At 45.1% G+C, this 21,494-nt stretch overlaps 2 protein-coding genes across 3 annotated transcripts in view; both read right to left on the reverse strand.

The window, feature by feature from the left end:
- il6r (interleukin 6 receptor) overlaps nt 1–4,368 on the reverse strand; it is an 11,302-nt gene extending 6,934 nt beyond the window's left edge. For both annotated transcript variants that reach the window (XM_080857636.1, XM_080857635.1), the window contains exons 1-2: nt 4,209–4,368; nt 157–576 (exon numbers count right to left, since the gene is read on the reverse strand). In XM_080857636.1, the coding sequence (XP_080713762.1) occupies nt 157–576; nt 4,209–4,293 (505 nt within the window). In that variant the 5' untranslated portion in view covers nt 4,294–4,368. The remainder of the gene's footprint in view (nt 1–156; nt 577–4,208) is intronic.
- A 3,309-nt stretch (nt 4,369–7,677) lies between these two features.
- atp8b2 (ATPase phospholipid transporting 8B2) overlaps nt 7,678–21,494 on the reverse strand; it is a gene marked incomplete at both ends in the record, with an annotated part of 39,747 nt that continues 25,930 nt past the window's right edge. Inside the window, 12 exons of the mRNA XM_080858049.1 lie at nt 7,678–7,776; nt 8,032–8,586; nt 9,422–9,552; nt 10,074–10,212; nt 10,790–11,035; nt 11,880–11,963; nt 13,638–13,861; nt 17,691–17,874; nt 18,254–18,503; nt 18,829–18,934; nt 19,581–19,692; nt 19,990–20,154. Coding sequence (XP_080714175.1) covers nt 7,678–7,776; nt 8,032–8,586; nt 9,422–9,552; nt 10,074–10,212; nt 10,790–11,035; nt 11,880–11,963; nt 13,638–13,861; nt 17,691–17,874; nt 18,254–18,503; nt 18,829–18,934; nt 19,581–19,692; nt 19,990–20,154 — 2,295 coding nt within the window. The remainder of the gene's footprint in view (nt 7,777–8,031; nt 8,587–9,421; nt 9,553–10,073; nt 10,213–10,789; nt 11,036–11,879; nt 11,964–13,637; nt 13,862–17,690; nt 17,875–18,253; nt 18,504–18,828; nt 18,935–19,580; nt 19,693–19,989; nt 20,155–21,494) is intronic.

The following is a 21,494-nucleotide window of genomic DNA, read 5'->3' on the forward strand; positions in this document are numbered from 1 at the left end:
AAGGACATTGTGCCCTGGCAGACTTACGTACGTCCTTCATCCCTTAATAATAACAATTATATATTTATATAGTAAGTATTCAGTAAGAATAATGTTATTTTAAGTGCTTGTTGTGTTATCATGACTTGGGGTGTAAGCTCTGTGTGTGACACTTACTCCCAAGGTTGATTCTCACAGCGGTCATCAGTCTTCCAGCTCTGTAGCAGCTGTAGTTACCCACATCGGCCAGTCCAAAGCTTGGTAGTTTCAAATCCCTGCCCCTTCCTGTGATGCCTTCTACTGGTTGGCCATCCAATGTCCACCAACTCCCATAATCCATTTCAGACCAATCAAGTCCAGCTTCATCGGCAGTTACTGTCACCTCGCGTGAAATTAAGGGGTCTCCCTCTAAGTGATTAGTCTTCAGAGGGTCTACAGTATCTGAGCCCGGATTGGGCAATAGCAGCTTATCTTTGCTGGTGATCGGCCTGTAGTTGGATCTTTGTACTCCATTAACAGAAACATCGCCAGAGCAACTGATGATGACCTCACTACCTGGAAGGATCTCCAACACATCATGGAGGGCATGAAGGGGTTCTGAGAGAGAGAGATATGTAAAATATAAATACATAATTAATTATTATTATTATTACTAATATATACAGCCGCGGAAAAAATTAAGAGACCACTTCAAAATTATCAGTTTCTCTGGTTTTACTATTTATTGGTATGTGTTAAAGTAAAATGTACATTTTTGTTTTATTCTATAACCTACTGGCAACATTCCTACCAAATTTCAAATAAAAATATTGTCATTTAGATCATTTATTTGCAGAAAAATGACAATTGGTCAAAATAGCAAAAAAGATGCAGTGTCTTCAGATCTCGAATAATGCAAAGAAAACAAGCTCATATTAATTTTTAAACTACACAATACTAATGCTTACACTTAGGAAGAGTTCAGAAATCAATATTTGGTGGAATAACCTTGATTTAAAATCACAACTTTCATGTGTCTTGGCATGCTCTCCACCAGTCTTTCACATTGCCGTTGGGTGACTTTATGCTACTCTTGGCGCAAGAATTCAAGCAGCTCGGCTTCTTTTCATGGCTTGTGACCATCCATCTTCCTCTTGATCACATTTCAGAGGTTTTTTATGGGATTCAGGTCTCGAAATTGGGCTGGCCATGACAGGGTCCTGATCTGGTGGTACTCCATCCACACCTTTACTGGCCTGGCTGTGTGGCATGGAGCATTGCCCTGCTGGAAAAAACACTTCTCAGAGTTGGGGAACATTGTCAGAGCAAAAGGAAGCAAGTTTTTTTTCCGGGACAACGTTGTACTTTGCCTGGCTGAGGTTTGTAAAAGACCATAAGGATTGAAAAAGCGGACTGGAGGTTCTTCTAAGTTCGTCTTCACTGATGAGTCTGATTTCACAGTAGGTGCAAGACTCTCTGGCTTGTAGGCCTCTCCAGGTCTCCGTCTAACCATCAGACGACCATGTGTTGGGCAAAGCTGAAAATTGGACTCATCAGAGAAGACGAACTAGAAGACCCTCCAGTCCGCTTTTTTCAATCCTTATGGTCTTTTACAAACCTCAGCCAGGCAAAGTACAACGTTGTCCCGGAAGAAAAACTTGCTTCCTTTTGCTCTGACAATGTTCCCCAACTCTGAGAAATGTTTTTTCCAGCAGGGCAATGCTCCATGCCACACAGCCAGGCCAGTAAAGGTGTGGATGGAGTACCACCAGATCAGGACCCTGTCATGGCCAGCCCAATTTCGAGACCTGAATCCCATAAAAAACCTCTGAAATGTGATCAAGAGGAAGATGGATGGTCACAAGCCATGAAAAGAAGCCGAGCTGCTTGAATTCTTGTGCCAGGAGTAGCATAAAGTCACCCAACGGCAATGTGAAAGACTGATGGAGAGCATGCCAAGACACATGAAAGTTGTGATTTTAAATCAAGGTTATTCCACCAAATATTGATTTCTGAACTCTTCCTAAGTGTAAGCATTAGTATTGTGTAGTTTAAAAATGAATATGAGCTTGTTTTCTTTGCATTATTCGAAATCTGAAGACACTGCATCTTTTTTGCTATTTTGACCAATTGTAATTTTTCTGCAAATAAATGATCTAAATGACAATATTTTTATTTGAAATTTGGTAGGAATGTTGCCAGTGGGTTATAGAATAAAACAAAAATGTACATTTTACTTTAACACATACCAATAAATAGTAAAACCAGAGAAACTCATCATTTTGAAGTGGTCTCTTAATTTTTTCCGCGGCTGTATATATATATAGAGAGAGAGAGAGAGAGAGAGAGAGAGAAGAGTGGTAGGTAAACAATCAAAGACTAGGTGAGAACCAGAAAGTTCTGCTTTGAGTAAACTGAGCATTCAATCCTCAGCAAACACATGCCAAAACCACAGGGCGACTATTGGCACAGTATATGGTAATAAAATGCAGGAGCGCTGCTCTCGGTTCCTCCTCTACTGTCCTCAATCTGCTGACAGATGTTCTCACTTTAGATTGCCTGGTTCCCTGGAGCATTTAGGGGAATTCAGTAACCTTGCAGACACCACACTGAAGAAAGATGATGAGGTTTGGTACTGGAGACGGGATGACAAATACAGTCAGAACCACTGAACACAAGCCTATCGAATGTGAAAGAATGTTTGTATACCTGGACTGGAAAGCATCTGGAGATGTTGACATGACTTGCAGATGTCACAAAATGCCTAAAGTCTCCTTAGCGCCGTATAGCTTGGCTGTTGAACCTCACTTAAACAGTGTAAGAAAATAGGGTCTTCTACAGCCCATATGTTGATGTGGGATCTGATGTTCCTAAGCTGTACCTTTTCTCTCAACTTACAACCAGCTGGCAAGGCGCTCTCTAAGAGCCTAAACTGTAACTTGTGTGAAAAGGGACACAAGCGGACCAGAGAGACTGCAGGACCAAAGCTGCCGAAAACTGATTTCCTCAAACCCTTTAGCAATGTCCTGTTCCCCCAGTTCCACCTATCCCTAAGCCTGACCCCGACCCTGATAGGGTGTATGCACCAAGTGCCCCAACAGAGAGCGTGCCTAACGAGCCGTCTCTAGCAGATGGTCCTAATCAACAACCTGAAGAGGGCCTAACTTTCTGTACAATGAACATGGCTGCTGAGCTAGTGATTAGCACAGGGCAGGTTTTCAGATGTTTTTCAGATGATGACCACCTTCCAGTGGTTCACCCTGGATGGTGAATACATTTGCCATGTTGAGTGTTGAGTAGCCCCCTTATGTGTCGTGGTTCTGCCTAAGGTTTCTTTCTGCCTAACAGGGAGTTTTTCCTTGCCCCTGTTGCCATTGTGCATGCACTAAGGGGGTTAGGCTCTGGGCTCTGTTAAGCGCCTAGAGGCAATTGTATTGTTATGGCGCTATACAAATAAAATTGAATTGAATCAGACTCAGAGGTAGGTAGTCACACAGCCATATATGTCACCATGGTAATGTCAGCGTCAGCGATCATGTCAATAGTATTAATTGTCATTCATTTTCTGTGAAATGTAGATCAATATTCTCTCCCAATCCTCTTTTCCGAAATCTCCTTTTTGTTTGTTCTCATTATACCTCCACAAATCCACTGATGTAATTTAAGGCTCTCATTCAAATACTAAAGTGACAGAGAGTTTGTTAATGCTTTTATTTAGTTTGTTAAGTTCATTCATAAATTGTTATTCCTTACAGGCCTAAATAGCCGACAATTTTCAATCTTTTAAAATGAATAATTAGACTACATAAATGATTTCATGAATTAATGAATCACTTAATAGGGACCTAACTTTGGCAAGAGATACCTTCATCTTTGGACATATGGTAACGAATCCGCCTATCTACTAAATGTACCATTGAATATTCCCAAAAATATTTTTATTGTGTCTTTAATGATGCTCGGAATAAAATGATCAGCTTATAAAATCATGATACATGTCGTGGTGTTTGCCTGCAATTTCAACAGAAATTGACAATGACTGTGCCTACGGGTTTAGTACTCTTTAGTAGCCTCCTCAAACTCAAAGTGAGTAAACTGAGTAGCCAACTCAAAGCTAGTAAACGTTAGTACTCAAACTTAAAGTTAGTACACTGTAGCACTTAAACTCAAAGCTAGTAAATTTAGTAAACTTCGCAATAGACTACCAAGAGACTATCGGTCAGAATCTAATGCCGAGATAAATCGCTTACCTCTTGGAGGATACTCTCTGTCCAACTTTACTTCGACCGTGGCCAGTATTGACCATAATGATGCGAACTTCGTCCAGATCCTCATAATAATCACTCTTTGCCTGTCAACAAAAACATAGCTTGTGCGGATAAAGGTTTCTTGCCGTGCTAGGCTACTTGATTATGACAATTATTACAAGTAATTTACGTTAGAAAAAAAAAAAAAAAAAAGCACAAGGGTAAAACCTCCCACAAGCCAAATTTCAGGTCACGTATGTTTACTGTGATAGCCTTCCCCAGCCGTCCGCTCTCCCTGGCTGTCAAACTTTAAAGTCCGCCTGCTGAACTAGATGTTCTGGCTTTGTCCTCCCCGCCCCTCTCTCCTCCCTTTCTCAAAGAGAAAACAAGCTGTTGATTAAACAAATCCGTTATGAAACTTGTGCCCAAACACACACCCACACATACTGTATATACACACACACACACACACACACACACACACACACACACACACACACACACACACACACACACATACACAGTCCACACAGTTCCCTTGAGCAAGAAAATATCTGGATAGTTTATTGACTGTTTTCCAAGTGCCTACAAACACTCAAACCAACATTAAGTGATTGGACGTACAGACGCTCAGAACTCCTCCCAAACAGAAACTACTCACATGGATCACTTTCATTACTGCTCCCATACCAGCCTTAACACTGTTATGATCAATGTTATAAACGTATGTAAAACATTTACATTTTCCCTCTCATTCCCTTCTGTGTTTTACATAAATGGAAAGGCAGACTGACCTGAATGTATGCCACATTTAGCTTCTGGGCAGTCGTAATGTGTAGGCTCTTGTTAAGCTCTTGTTATATCACACTAATGTAGGCCTTTTTCATGTTCGAATTTGGTTGGTACATTCCTATAGGAGGCTAATAATGAGGGGTGTCACCTTTCATACAAACATCATTTAGCCCACTGGCCAATCATTCTTCAGTTTAGGCCACTGTGGCACACATTGCTTCAGGATGATTAAATGGAGCTCGGTCATGGTAATAGTTGGTGCATAAGCAAGCATCTCCAAAGAAATGTACACTAAAAAAATAACTCTATCACAGCATACTGTTTCTCTCATCAAATATGTTCTCCTTCCCCTTAACATTACAAACTCAACACATACAAATCAAGCCTACAACTCTAATGCATAATAAGTGTATTCCCCACTGCATTATAAGGCATTTATTATGAATTACAGCACTTGCAAAAATGATGTCTGGACACCTAAAATCATTTAACCACTCAACTAATCATACATAACTACAAATCTGCACACTTCTCGGCAGGGTGCTCCTAAACATTCACACCATACTGATATTGCTGGAAAGAGCCGTAAAAGATTTATATTCTGGTAGCATCGCTATTTGTACCTCATCTTCTGAATGCACTTATCATGTATTAAGGATGTAGGCCTTTTTTTTTTTTTTGACAGTGTCAGTCACATACTTGCACATGAAATGACCAGCAGACGGGCATGTTGACAGACCCTCAGCTGAAACAGAGACTCGGTTTCAACAGTCCTTTGCAGAGTCGAGTGAAGGTGAATGTGAGCGCCGGAGGGTGAGAGCCGGTAGAGAACGCACAGGGATATTCTCCAAAGCCGGCGGGGCTCCGGGGTGTGGTGACCAGTCAGTGCGAAGAGGATCCGGCGCCAATGTGGCGCATAACTAAGCAACAGGCAGAGGATGGAGTTTTTAATCCCATTTTGCCTGGCAGGGTCCTTACCACGTTCTCATTAAGAACTATAAACACACACACACACACACACACACACACACACACACACACACACACACACACACACACACACTCCCCCCCCCCACACACACACATTTACACACACAGTACAGTCTTTACATCCTTTATTTTCCAGTTTTGATGATGGTGAGTCGCCAGGGTTTGGCTGATTCAGCTGTCCTTCTTGAGTGGCAGATTACGCTCCTATAGGCAGAGAACTGCATGCACACACTTGAGTATGTGGAAGATGGAATTTTATAATAAACACGGTTTACAAAGATATGAATACCCAGAAGGTAATCAATATCCAACTACCTTAACTACCTATTCATATTTACAGTTATAGCTCTACATTTTCTTATATTAATCATATATTAAATTTAGCATTAAAATACTGTTGTGTGCATTTCTACATTAGAATAATTAAGACAACTTTTCAGTGCCAAAAGGATTCACAGATCACTGGAGATTATTATCATTATTGTTATTATCAGTACTTCTGAAAGACACACAGCAATCTAAATGGCATCTTAGTACAGTGAAAAGGCTGAATTTGACATCTGAAAAAAATACTTTAAAATGTAAAGCTATAATGTGTGTACATGAATGGGTAGCTATGGTAACCGTGCGCTCTTTTACCCAGGAAGTGAAATGCTTCTGCTGCAGAACGAGCTGTCACTCAAGGGGTCTCTGAAATCCCTTTGAAAACTGTTGAAAACAAGGGTCTGACCACATAGGTTCATCGCTGTGGAAACTATGGTAACGAGGCTATAGAGAGGCCATAGAGATGGTGGCCACGAGCAGACAAATTTCACAGAAAATGGTCCACGGCATGATCGCGTTTCAGGTTTTTTGCTTCCAGCAGATGTTCTTTTGGACAGTTCCAACTGGAGTGACATGAGGCTGAGGTTGCGTACAGATGCATCAGTGTGGGAGTCAATAGTAGCCTTCAGTCGAACCCCAGGCAGCTCAATAGGATGACAGAAGCGACTGTGTTGCAGGCTGAACCCGTCAGGCGTGAGCGTGTACATGGTACCTTCTCTTTCGCCTTTGCAACAGCCACCAGTGAAACTAAGAGGAAAACCCTCTTTTTTTGCCACTTCCCCTGTCTATTCTATTCTAGGGGAGTCATAAGGTGCTGAGCCACACATGAGCACAGATCAAGACACTAATCTGATGTTTTTGGGAGGCATGTACGCGTGTTCATGGTACCTTCTCTGTAGGGTCGTCACCTTTCCAACCGCCACCAGGACGGCCCAGGAACCCGGTGAACCTTAGATGTGCTTGAATACACAGCACTTCAGGTCACTGTGCGACAGTGTACAGTTTGTGTGTGCAGCAAGAGATGGTAATGTCCAGTAGCAAAAACAGTTAACTTGATGTTCTTGTTTGCTTCAATGCAAAGCACAAAGGCGTCATGTTTGTTAGTGTGTACTATACTCCAAGGACCCAGAATGGATAACCAAAGTGTGTGTGTGTGTGTGTGTGTGCGAGAGTGTGTGTGTGTGTGTGTGTGTGTGTGTGTGTGTCTGCACACACACCACTCTTCCACTCCATATGGCTAACTCTGCATCTCGGCTTCCTCCTTTCAATGAGTAGGAAACCAATCCCAAGTCAGCATGGGAGTGGGACTCCAAAGGACTCTTCCTTCTGAGTTTCCCATTGGCTGTTCAGCCTGTCGATCAGCTGGTCACTCAGCAGGGCTACTTTCCTCCATGATGGGGGGCGGACCTGGGCTGCTGGTTCCACTTGCACGCGCTCCCACTCCCCTCCAGCCGAACAGCGCCTCCTGCAGACAAGATGGTAGACACGTACAGTATGTGTGTGAATAATTTTTTTGAGTTATTTTGTGTATGTGTGTGTATGTTAGTACACTGACGAAAGTATGTAAACGTGTGACTGTGACTGTGTGTATATTTTAGTGTGTGTGTATGTGTGCGTATGTGTGCGTATGTGTGCGTATGTGTGCGTATGTGAACGTGTGTATATTTTAGTGTGTGTGACTGTGAGTATATTTTAGTGTGTGTGTGTGTTAGTCTCTAACCTGCACCGCTCCGAAGCTGCACCCTCCTGTCTCCCCGTCCGGACTCGTGGCCCGAGCACATCTGTTGCCGTGGCTCGATGTGCCGCCGATTTGGACACCGTCTCTGGCGACCCCCTCCTCTCGACAGCTCGAGAGCCCCGCCTCCTCAGGGGGAGTGTCTTGCGGGCCACTGAGGGAGGAGGAGTTGGAGAGGGGCGGGGCTGAGGCTGGAGGGGTGTGAGGCGCACCCTGCTGGCCGTTGGCACCGACGGCGCCGTTAGCGGAGTTAGCAGAGTTAGCGTGCTTCTTCTTGCGCAGCGTGTCGATCCAGCTGGAGCTGTGGCGCGAGGCGAAGTTGGCCAGGGCCAGAGAGCTCAGCCGCATGTTCTTGCCCGACGTGATGAGCTCGCCGAAGCCCTCCTGGTGGGCGAACGCGTAGCCCGAGCGTCGCGAGCCGCTGCGGCCCAGGCGACCCAGCGCCCCCGCGCCCAGGCCCACTCCCGACACGCCCATGCCGCACCCGTCACGCCCGCCGGGCTTACGCTTCTTCTGACTGACCAGCTGGGTGTAGCGCACCTGCAGAGAGATGGGTGGAAAGAGAGGAGAGAGCGAGGGAGAGAGGGAGAGGGGGAAAAAGGAGAGACAGAGGGTGAGAGAGAGTGGGAGAGAAGAGGGAAAAGAGAGAGGGAGAGATAAGGAGGCACATAAAGAGAAGGAAAGGAAAGATGAAAGAGGGAGGTGAAAGATGAGAAGAGGAGAGGGGGAGAAAGAGGGAAGAAACAAGAAAGCAAAAGAAGGAGATGCAGGGGAAATTGTGGGGGGAGACATGGAAAGATGGGGTCGATTGAGGTCAGAGATTGTTACTGTTGGAGCAGGTTGATCTTTACATGTGCATCCTGGCAGAAGCTGTTGAGATGCTTCATTACTCAAACATACAAAACATCGTTTTCACTTACTTACTCTTACCCAGACTTTTCATCATCCCTACTAAGACTTGGACAAACAACTTAACCTCTTTATTTAACACACTGTGTGTTTGTGTGTAAGGGAGCTGTGGTCACGCAGATGTGTGTACAGCTGGCGTAGGTCAGACGCCCTGGCATGGGCAAACACTTGTGTGTACACAGTGTGTACACCAAACAAAGAGGCTGGGACAGTTTGGTTAACCATTGACAGACAGAGGGCAGGAGCCTACAGATTACTGAGTAGTCCAGAGTACTGGATGACCAGAGATGGACACTAATATAGCAGAATAAACTGACCATCACTGAAACGCATGGCTTCAATGCAAAGGGAAGGTAAGGTCGTACGTGAGGGGGGTTGGCGTGTGCATGTGTGTTTGTGTGTGTGTGTAGGTATGTGCGTGTGTTTGTGTGTGTGTGTGTGTGTGGTGTTTGTGCAGTATTCTCACCGTATCAGCGAGCTGGGGTTTGAGGTCCAGCTTGAGAAAGCGGAAGGCAAGAACGGGCGCGATGCAGATCACAGTAGCCAGGGCGATCGTCAACCACACCACCGGCTGCTCTAATGTGTTCTGAGCACTCCCTGCATGTACACACACACACACACACACACACACACACACACACACACACACACACACACACACACACACACACACACACAAACACACATAGTAGAGAAGGTTATACTTCAGTAGAATAATTGTATGGGCTGCTTGTATATGATGCTGTAACAAATGTTTTCTTTACGTATACCATGATACCTGTTACTAGCAAGTGTGTGTGTGAAACACATTCATACTCCCTACAGATAGTCATCCAAGTTGGTGTTTGGAACCTGTTCATACTCCCTACAGACAGACATCCAAGTGTGTGTTTGGAACCTGCTCATACTCCATACACACATTCATCAAAGTGATCATAACAGAAGCTAAACAAAACTCTTATGTGTAAAACTGAAAATCTGACACCTCTAGCAGCTGAGTTTGTGAAACTGTTGATGTGATACTGATGAGGATATAGGCCTCAAAACGATTACAGCACTGTTCCTTTAAGGGAGTCCCACTCCCCTTAATACAGCTTGCAGCTTGCAGCATGCCTCACCTAGGAAGTGGAACTGCTTGGGGAAGATGCTGAAGAGCAGGCTGCTGTGCATCATGAAGAGGATGGTGAAGTACAAGCCCAGGGAGCCCCACACGAAGAAGTGGTTGATGGCCGTCCAGTAGCCCGTGTCCAGCGCAATCTGGGCACACATAAACAATTGTATTGTCATGGCGCTATATAAATTGAATTGAATTGAATTGAATTGAATTGAATTGAATTGAATTGAATTGAATTGAATTGAATTGAATTGAATTGAATTGAATTGAATTGAATTGAATTGAATTGAATTGAATTGAATTGAATTTAATATGAATATTGTTATGGCGCTATATTAAAAAAATATAATTGAATTGAATTGAATAAACCCACACACATGCAAGTACCAGTGTACGTGCATTTATATTAACTTTGTATTAGTGGTATTACAGTGGTTGGCCTTTTGCACTCTTAGACACACAGGCAGACACACATTCACACACAGATTTTTGACTGATTGCGCAATATCAATACACTGAAAGAGACTGTGAACTCTCTCCCCATCACAGACCTACAAGTTATTTTGCACAAAAGGCAGTGTGCGTGTTTGTGTGCTCTGTCAGATGGAAAATGGCACACCAACACAATGTGATAAACCACTTGGATGTAAAAAAAAATAACAGGCTCTAACGGAAAATGGGTGGGAGGGGTTAATGGGGGGCAAAGGGTATATGCCCCACCTGCACACTGACGACGATGACGAGGGCGGTGGCGGTGGTGACGGCGAAGGTCTGGTAGTCGGCCAGGGGCACGCCGGTGCTCTGGGTGGCGTGGGCGAGGATGCCGTAGGGCACGAAGAAGAGCACTACGCTGGTGTAGATGCCCTGCGCTATGCAGATGAAGAACTCACGCTTGTTGAAGAGCAGGTTCAGCTGGCCTGGCTCATAGAGCTTTGGATACTCCAGGCTTCGCTGCTCAGGGACATCCTGCACACACACACACACACACACACACACAACAGGGGGATAGGAGAGACAGGATATGAGAGACAGGTTTTTGCATGTGTTTTGCATATTTGCATGTGTGTGTGTAGAGGTGGGGGAGACAATGCCAGAGGGAGTAGTGAAAAGGTTATATTAAGGAGCATACCAAAAGTGTGAACAGGACATTAACAGTGCACGGTTAAAGTACTACTTACTTGGCTATAGTGTAGGTATGTCTATGTGTTTGTATCTCTCTCTCTCTCTTTCTGTGTGTGTGTGTGTGTGTGTGTGTGTGTGAGAGAGAGAGAGTGTCAGTGGTAAATGAAGTAACCAGACTGTATGGTGGTGAGTGTATCCCTCAAATGATGGAATATGCCGATAGCCATATGGAGAGAGGGAAAGGGGAAGGGGGGAGAAGGAAAGAAACAGGATATGGGAGAGGGGTTATTTGCATGTGTGTGTGTGAGTTTGTGTTTGTGTCCTTTGGTCCTTTTCCTTGGAAGTTAGAACAGAAGCCCCCCTCTTACTGGAATATAGACTGTGTGTGTGTTTGTGTGTGTGTGTGTGTGTGTGTGTGGTTGTGTGTGTGTGGTTGTGTGTGTGTGTGTGTGTGTGTGGTTGTATGTGTGTGTTTGTGTGGTTGTGTTGGGGGGAGGGGTGGATGAGGGATAACGGTGAGACACTGAAGTGCATGATACATGTACAACATACTTGGTGAGTGTGTATGTGTGTGTGTGTGTGTGTGTGTGTGTGTGTGTGTGTGTGTGTGTGTGTGTGTGTGTGTGTGTGTGTGTGTGAGAGAGAAAGAAAGAGGGCAACTAAGCTGTATGGTGAGTGCATCCTTTACCTGGTCGAATATGCCCATAGCCAGCACAGGCAGCGAGGTGTACACGATATTATAGAGCGTGATGAAGTACTGATCGTACACCGTCTGGGGGAAACACACACAGACACACAGACACACAGACAAACACACACACACACACACACACACACACACACACACACACACACACACACACACACACACACACACAGTTGTTATTCACAGTTCAGCTCAACTCTGCATGCACTTCAGCCCGTGACCCTTAACCCTATAAACATGTTCAGGCCCAAGAGTCCTTATCAGCCCTGTTGTCATGACAACACACGGACGTGAAGAACACTATGGACACGAGCTGAGAGCAAATGGAGTCTGCAGGTATCCTATAACAGGATGCGAAACTGCGCACATAATTGATCAAACTTATTGAAAACAAGACAGAGGTGATTATCTTTGTTTCCCAAACTGCTTGTATTGACACTAGTAGGGTACTTGCTCTACTTATGCCATATCAAAAGCCTACTGTAAATAACGTTGTTTTTTTACTCCAACTTAAAATTTGATAAACAATTAAATTATATAGATAGCGGTTCATTTTCTCAACTAAGAATGATTGCTAAAGTGCTGATTTTAGCCAGTTTGAGGTTTATCAATGGTTTTTGTTCAAATTCCCTTCTAACTGTAATTTGGGTAATTTCACAAACATAGGCAGGCAGGCAGGCAGGCAGCCATCTTAATAATTTTGAGTGCTTCGTGAAATGTTTAGCAACTTCATTCCTGAAAGAGAGAGAATAAGTCTGTTTATACAAATCCACACACACCCTATCAACAATCTTAAGGAGATGCTTTTGGGGCGTATTATAATTGAGGAACCTTAAGAAAACCAGCAAAGAAGAGTGGAAATTCAAAAAAACTAAAAAAAAATGCTATAAAGCTGATATATGATATAAAGCCCACAGAGATCTACAAAGAACCCATTATGAGCGGGTTCTACATGGAACCCTGAAGGGTTTAATCAAAAACGTTTTCTCTGAAACTATGGCCAGAGTACCACCCCCCACCACAACTCTCTCCAGACACGTCCTCCACCCTTATCCACTACCTCTATCCCCCACCCCACCCACTGGAATGGAGGGCTCAATTCCCCCATACTAAGGGCCTTTATACCCTTGAAGACTGTATTCCCACAAATATAGCCCCGAGGTACATGGAGGTATTATATAAACCTGGCAGATTACATCTCCTATTCATTTGAATTGCCAATGCCATGCAAGCTACTCTATTCATATCACTGGCCAATGCTATGCTAGATACTTCAGCCAAGGCAATAGGAAAATGACCGGCAACATCCTTTTTCATTGTGCTCAGTTTTGGCACGAAAACGCGAGCCAATCTCTCTCAAGTTGTAAATGCCACAGGACTGCACACCACACCACCACAGTACCCAGAACCAGCCTATGGGAAACAAAACATCTTGGCACCAAAATAGCCAACATAAGCTAATGGCCTTTAACCTCTCCTCCTGGTCCTGAGAATCACCCTCCAACGCCCCAACCCACCTGTTCTCTCTCATTTACATTCACATTTCGCCATTTCACAGAAGCTTTTATCCAAAGCCACCTACAAGGATACCCATTTGACATTTTTACACTGATGGCACACTGCACTGCAGTGTCTCGCTCAAGGACGCCTCGACAGGGAATTGAACTAGCAACCTTCTGAATCGGCAACTAGCGACCCTCTGATTACTAAACGACTTCTCTACCCACTGTACCCTCTCACCTGTGCGGAGAAACCGCAGAAGAAGCCGAACCAGAAGTGCACCATGGTGAAGGCAAAGTTCTTGTAGAAGAAGTAGCAGAGGAAGCGGCACATGCGCAGGTAGGACCAGCGGCCGTGCACCAGCAGGAGGCGCTGCAGGAACCGGAACTGAGAGAAGGAGTAGTCTGACGACAACACCGCCTGGATGCCCTCCTGCCCGCTGATGCCCACGCCAATGTGAGCCGCTGGGGTGAGGAGAGACAGAGAGAGAGAGAGAGAGGGAGAGAGAAAGAGAGAGGTTGTGAGAGAGAAAAGGAGAGAGACAGAGGGAGAGAGAGGGGCAAGGAGAGAGGCAAATTCAGTATGTTCTTAAAATCGGAATGCAATAGTATATCACAATTGAAAGCAGATTAAAAATAAGGAAGGTAAATATATAACAAAACAGACCAGACAGTAATGAAAGATATGGGATAAACAAAAGAAATGTCCTACATTGTTCATACAATTGCCCAATACTCCATTTGCTCCATAATACACCCCACTATCCCAAGTTCTCATATTTCACTTCCTTGGAATCACTACAACAATCTTCCCATCTGTTTATCTAGCGAGAGGCTTCCAAGCAAAACCCTGAAGGCCTGCAACCACCTCAAACACACAGTGAAGGGAGCATCTGACCTGTACTTCCGCAAAAAAGTCTTTTACGGATACTTTTCTCCAAAGCGACTTACAGCACAGTGCAAATACACATTTTCATCAGTGTGGGTGTTCCGTTGATGTCAACTCGTGATGTTTGTGTTGTTAGCACCTTGCTCTACCAGGTGCATGGCAGGAACACACCTTAAACAGCGCACACACACACACACACACACACACAAACACACACACACACACACACACACACACACACACACACACACACACACACACACACCCCCTTACAGCCCTGAATGTTATTTTCTTTCTCTCCGGCAAGACCAAATATGGCATCTGTAGTGCTCAGTACCCCACGACCCTTTCTGTGTGCCTGTTGTTATCAGCTGTGCAAAGGTGACATTAGACTGTTTGGCACCTTTGCTGTGGAGAACATCTAACGCCTACTGAGTGTGTCACCCTTTCTAACACATAAAGGTCAGTACAGGGACGTGAGGCTGAAGTGAAATTCACAGGAAATCTAAGTGGGACTAGCAAGGGCACAATAACAATGACACTGGTGAGCTTATGGGGGGAAAAAAACAGTCAGGTCTGAAGGCGTTTGCCTCGGCGGACAAACATCTCCCTAAGGGTCTTATTCTTTCAGACCACATTCTGCCTTCAGACCCAACGTGTGGATCTCTTGACCATACCAGCAACAAAAATGTTTACAATTGGGATTCAATCAAAATGTATATTTCATTGTAGTTTGTCTTCAGGTGAAAACTTGTTTCCAGGAACTATGAAGTTCCTCTCAGAAGTGTGGGTCAATGGTGTTCTGACAGGTATGGACCCTCACACTGAGCCCCAATGCCAGGCACAGAGGGGCATGAGGGGCCACAGAGGGGGCAAGAGGGGCAACAGAGGGGGCAAGAGGGGCCACAGAGGGGCAAGAGGGGGCACAGAGGGGCAACAGATGGGGCACAGCCACAGAGGGGCCAGAGGCAGAGCAAAACAGTGCACAGTGTATCTTTGTGATCATAAATAAATGTGTGTCTGGCAACCAAATGCCACGCTTTACAGGAAAGGAATATGATGTGTACCTCCAGAAATGCTATCAATCTCTGCGTGCGTGTGTGTGTGTGTGTGTGTGTGTGTGTGTGTGTGTGTGTGTGTGTGTGTGTGTGCATGGCACTGGATTTGTGAGGTTGTTTTGCATCTGCATGTCTCTACATCACACCAGACGGAATCCATGAGTCAGCCCTGTATGACTGGCATGTCTTACGACTACTCACCAGCTAAATGTCTCAGTGTGTTTGTGAGGGGGGAATTAATGCATACATTTGTGTAGGTCTGTGTGTTTAGGTGTGTATACATGTGCGGGCCACATTGAAACATAGGGGAGAGTTATAACTGGGTAAACAGGTAACTTATTTTATCTATACACAGGAAAAGAAGTTACATTCTAGAGCTAGAGCAGTCCAGAAGAAGCTGAGCAGTTAGGGCAGCGGCATTTTCTTGTTGTGACAGCAGAGGCAGTTTCCCCTAAAATCAGTTGGCACAAGTTCATATTAGACAGAGAAGCGCCAGGGAGTCTGGGAAATGAGTTGTGATTATCATGAGATAATTTCCGCTGGTCTCTCTCTGTCCTGCAGTGCGTTCAGGGGAACCACAGATCCTCACCGTAGCCAGTGCACGCTGGGACTGTTGATGTTTTTAAAGCATGGCACCCCCAGACTGTCTGAAGGTTAAGGTCTGAAACTAAGGCCCCCTCCCTACTGTCCGCCCCGCCCCCCCCTCACATTCCTTGTACACAGATAAATAAACAGACAGCACAGAATGAACTGTATAGACTGGAATTAACTGTAATGTCAAAGGTCAACATCTTCGACTTCCCCTTCCTGTTTACACTGGAAGGGGAGTAAGTGAGTGCGCATGGAGGAGGGGGGAGAAAGTGAGATTACGAGTTCATTGTTTAGCCTCATTATTGTATTAACGGCTTGTTGGACTTACAGCTTTCATGTTTCCTCCTGTTTCCTCCAACCTCTGCCCCTTTTTGTCAGTGCTTCACTCTCTTTCCCCTACTCTCTAGGAGACATGTCTAAATTATTAACAATACAGGGAAAACCCATAAGCTACCCTTAGTGTTAACAGGCACACACACACACACACACACACACACACACACACACTCACACAGACACAGACACAGACACAGACACAGACACAGACACAGACACAGACACAGACACAGACACAGACACACACACACACACAGACACACACAGACACACACACACACACACACACACACACACACACACACACACACACACACACACACACACAGACACACACAGACACACACACACAACCACACACACACACACACACACACACACACACACACACAGACACACACAGACACACACAGACACACACACACACACACACACAGACACACACACACACACACACACACACACACAGACACACACACACACACACACACACACACACACACACACAGTCTATATGCCAGTAAGAGGGGGGCTTCTGTTCTAATTTCCAAGAAAAAGGACCAAAGATGGATTCCATGTGTAATTGACTTCATACAAGTGTTGTTCGCCAAGAGAGGTTCTGCAATACAGGACAGCCCCTCTTTCTCTCTCTCTCTTTCTTTCACACATCTGTCTCTCTCACACACACATGTTTCATTTTAATGAGCTAACCAGGCGCTCAATTAGGATTCAGTTTATCTTCTTGGCAAACCCCTTGTTTTCTCAAACTCCTTCAGTTTTGTATCAGATTTTTAGTTGACATAATGATGTAAGCACACACCGTGCTCGCACACAGTAAAAAAAAAAGAAAAAGAAAAAATAATCCACTCCAGTCTTCCCAGCCGCTCCCTATCAATCACTCCCTTATCATCTCTAATTAAGTAACACTTTGCAACAATTCGACACTTTATGGGATATGGTTTTATAGACAACTAGTTTAGGTACCATCATCAAATACATTTGTATAGCATATGGTCATGTGAAGGACAGATAAACACCTGTGTCTTACCCACTAGCCATCCAGGATATGCCCTATGTAGTTCTATGAAACAGGCTGGTACACCCTCAAAAAATGGAAGAAAAGCTTTCACATTTTTTACATTGCCAGCTAAACTGCCAAAAGACACCAGTTAGTGTGTAGGCAAGCTTATATCAGTGTCAGCTGGGCTGTTGGTGGTGTTTGCAAGGTTTTTGCATGCCTTTTAGGTAGTTAGCTCCTCCCTCTCACTGTGTGCACTACCGACTCCCAATGTCAAGCACGTCAGTAGCTTGTTGGCATGAAATGAGCATACCTCCCTCCACCTTGTTGACCTCTGTATCTATCCAGCTCTCTCTCCGACTCGTTCTACTCCCCCTCCACCATTCTCTCCCACTCACTCACTCTTGATCATGCTGACGTCGTTGGCACCGTCCCCGATGGCCAGCGTGACGGCCTTCTTGTGTCGCTTGATGACCTCCACCACCATTGCCTTCTGCAGCGGCGTCACCCGGCAACAGATGACCGCCCGGCACGCGCACGCCGTCTCCAAAAATTCCTGTTCCATGTCGCCCTCCAGAGCATGGGCCTGCGGGAGAGAGAGAGGGAGAGAGAGAGAGAGAGAGAGACAGAGAGTCAGACAGAGAGAGAGATGCAACATTAATTGAATTGCTCTGTACTGTAATTGCATTGTGTAGGGCAGAGATGGGGGGGGGGAGAGAGAGAGTCAGAGAGAGTCAAGCAGAGACAGACAAAGATAGATACAGACAAAGACAGACCAACATGAGAGAGACAGAGTGAGAAAGAGAAAAAAAACATACAGATCTATAGACAAACAAGGAATATAAATAGACAGGTAACAGTTCTGCTCAGTCAGATGTTCACTGTAAGTCATGCTTACTACGCTCCTGAGTGGATCTCACTGTGGATGCCAGCCCTCCAATCAGAGGCTGGTCTGTGCCACTCACCAGGCTGTGTCCGCTGATGACCAGGGCGAACTCCCCGGAGATGGTCTCCAGCAGAGAGGGTGCCGGGCCCCCTTGCTTCTCCTTCTCCTTCTCCTTCTCCTTCTCCTTCTCCTTTTCCTGGGGGTGGGGCCAGCCCGCTGGGTCACCCTCCCCGACGCCGTTGCCAGGGGAACAGGTCTGGGCCCACCCTTGGGCCTCGTCTCCTTTCCCCCCATCGCTGGAGTGGGACACCATTCTGTTCCTCGCTCGTCTGGAGAAAGTGAGCAGAAGATTGATCGAGCAATAGATAGATAGATTGATGGTCTGTATGAACCAAAACTGAAGACAGGAACCCCTCAGCATCTGCCAAATGAATGCAAACAGTGTATTGTGGACTAACTGATGGCTGTAGGAAGTGCTGGGTGGGTGAAAAAGTGGAATGATCAATGAATGTGAATGAAAAGGTTTAGTATCTACTTTTATCGCACTGAAGTATGGACGAATGGATGAGGGGATGAAGAGACAGAAAGAGCGAAAAAGGGACGGATGAAAGGATGAACATTGAAAGGATAAAGGTCTGAAAGGGCCGTGAGTACCTGAGTTCCTCTCTGACGCTCTGCACTGTGTGCCCGTTTATGATGAAGATCTCAGTCATGTCATCAGTCAGCATCTTACACGAGTAACCAATGTTGACGGCCGTCTCTGAGGGGGAGAGAGTCGCACATGTAAACAACGTAGCATCTTATGTGAGAGATCTTTGAATTGGTGTCTGTGAGAGATCTGTGCATGGGTGTCAGTGTGGGAGAGAGTCACACATGTAAACAACAAAGCATCTTATGTGAGAGATATTTGCATGACTGACTGCGTGGGATCTGTGATGTCTATGAGGGATCTGTGCGTGGGTGTCTGTGAGGGATCTGTGTGTGGGTGTCTGTGTGGTATCTGTGATGTCTGTGAGGGATCTGTGATGTCTGTGAGGGATCTGTGCGTGGGTGTCTGTGTGGGATCTGTGTGTGGATGTCTGTGAGGGATCTGTGAGGGATCTGTGAGCGGGTGTCTGTGAGGGATCTGTGGTGGGTGTCTGTGAGAGATATGTGCGTGGGTGTCTGTGAGGGATCTGTGATGGGTGTCTGTGAGGGATCAGTGCGTGGGTGTCTGTGAGAGATATGTGCGTGGGTGTCTGTGAGGGATCTGTGATGTCTGTGAGGGATGTGTGCAGGGGTGTCTGTGAGGGATCTGTGCGTGGGTGTCTGTGAGGGATATGTGCGTGGGTGTCTGTGAGGGATCTGTGTGTGGGTGTCTGTGAGAGATCTGTGCGTTGGTGTCTGTGTGTTCTGAGTGGTCTTACCCTGCTTGTCTCCAGTGAGCACCCAGATCTTAATGTTGGCCAGAGAGAGGATAGCAATGGTCTCTGGCACACCTTCCTGAAGCTTGTCTTCTATGGCTGTGGCTCCTAGTAACTGTACACACACACACACACACACACACACACACACACACACACACACACACACACACACACACACACACACACACACACACACACACATTACTGACAAGGGTCAGGCCCTGGGCTCTGTGAAGCAACTTGAGATGATGTAAATTGCTACTGGCGCTATACAAAGGCATTGAATTGAAGCAAACTGAACCGAATGGGAGTCCTATGTAGATACAATGTTCTTCATGAACACGTATACATTTTTTGTGATTATCGCATAAAATATGACAATATCCTGTTTTGAAACACACACACACACCATCATATCCTGTTCAATCTCTTCGTAGGTGGCAGCTAATCGGTCCTCTCTGCAGTCTGCTGCTTTTCCTGCGCCACGGTAATGCTCTGACCACTCCTCCCACTCCTCCTCAGACAGGTCCCGGTAGGCCAGAGCCAGCGTGCGCAGCCCGTCAGCCGCATACTCCTGTTACACACACACACACACACGCACACACGCACACACACACACACACACACACACACACACACACATAGAGAAAGCATCATTACTCTTGGAGCCTGGGTATTTGATTCATTTATACTGAGCCACACCTAAAAGCTTAGGCCAGAAGTCATCAGATGCTTGAGGCCAAAGAGATCATATACAGGGCATTCATGTCCGTTAAAGAGATCATATACAGGGCATTCATGTCCGTTAAAGAGATCATACACAGGGCATTCATGTCCGTTAAAGAGATCATATACAGGGCATTCATGTCCGTTAAAGAGATCATATACAGGGCATTCATGTCCGTTAAAGAGATCATATACAGGGCATTCATGTCCGTTAAAGAGATCATATACAGGGCATTCATGTCCGTTAAAGAGATCATATACAGGGCATTCATGTCCGTTAAAGAGATCATACACAGGGCATTCATGTCCGTTAAAGAGATCATACACAGGGCATTCATGTCCGTTAAAGAGATCATATACAGGGCATTCATGTCCGTTAAAGAGATCATATACAGGGCATTCATGTCCGTTAAAGAGATCATATACAGGGCATTCATGTCCGTTAAAGAGATCATATACAGGGCATTCATGTCCGTTAAAGAGATCATATACAGGGCATTCATGTCCGTTAAAGAGATCATATACAGGGCATTCATGTCCGTTAAAGAGATCATACACAGGGCATTCATGTCCGTTAAAGAGATCATATACAGGGCATTCATGTCCGTTAAAGAGATCATATACAGGGCATTCATGTCCGTTAAAGAGATCATATACAGGGCATTCATGTCCGTTAAAGAGATCATATACAGGGCATTCATGTCCGTTAAAGAGATCATATACAGGGCATTCATGTCCGTTAAAGAGATCATATACAGGGCATTCATGTCCGTTCCTTCAGTCTTTCATTTGGATTTTCCATTATTATTGGATATGACTTCAGTGCATCATCTAGGTTAATACAGCTGATACTTGCTGCTCGTTTTACTTGCTGCTCGAGTCACTCCACGTTAAATCAACAAATTCCGCTCGACCATGTTAGATTTTCCTGAATATTTTGACCACATAAAATGTGACCTTCCATAATTATACTTCAGCACAATTTCAGCTTGATATCAAATACTTTCCACACGTTCACAGACTGAGTTAAAGATTGGGATTTATTATCCACAGAAGTTTTCATGCTAGAGGCTTCAAATTGTTTTGAACAGATAATAACCTCTATATTTAGTATTTTATATTTAATCCTGTTAATCATTTTCAAAGAAGACTGTATCCGTAGTCACAGTTTAATTAACGTGTGGAATC

Source organism: Sprattus sprattus (assembly GCF_963457725.1).
Source record: "Sprattus sprattus genome assembly, chromosome: 19".
Classification (NCBI taxonomy): domain Eukaryota; kingdom Metazoa; phylum Chordata; class Actinopteri; order Clupeiformes; family Clupeidae; genus Sprattus; species Sprattus sprattus.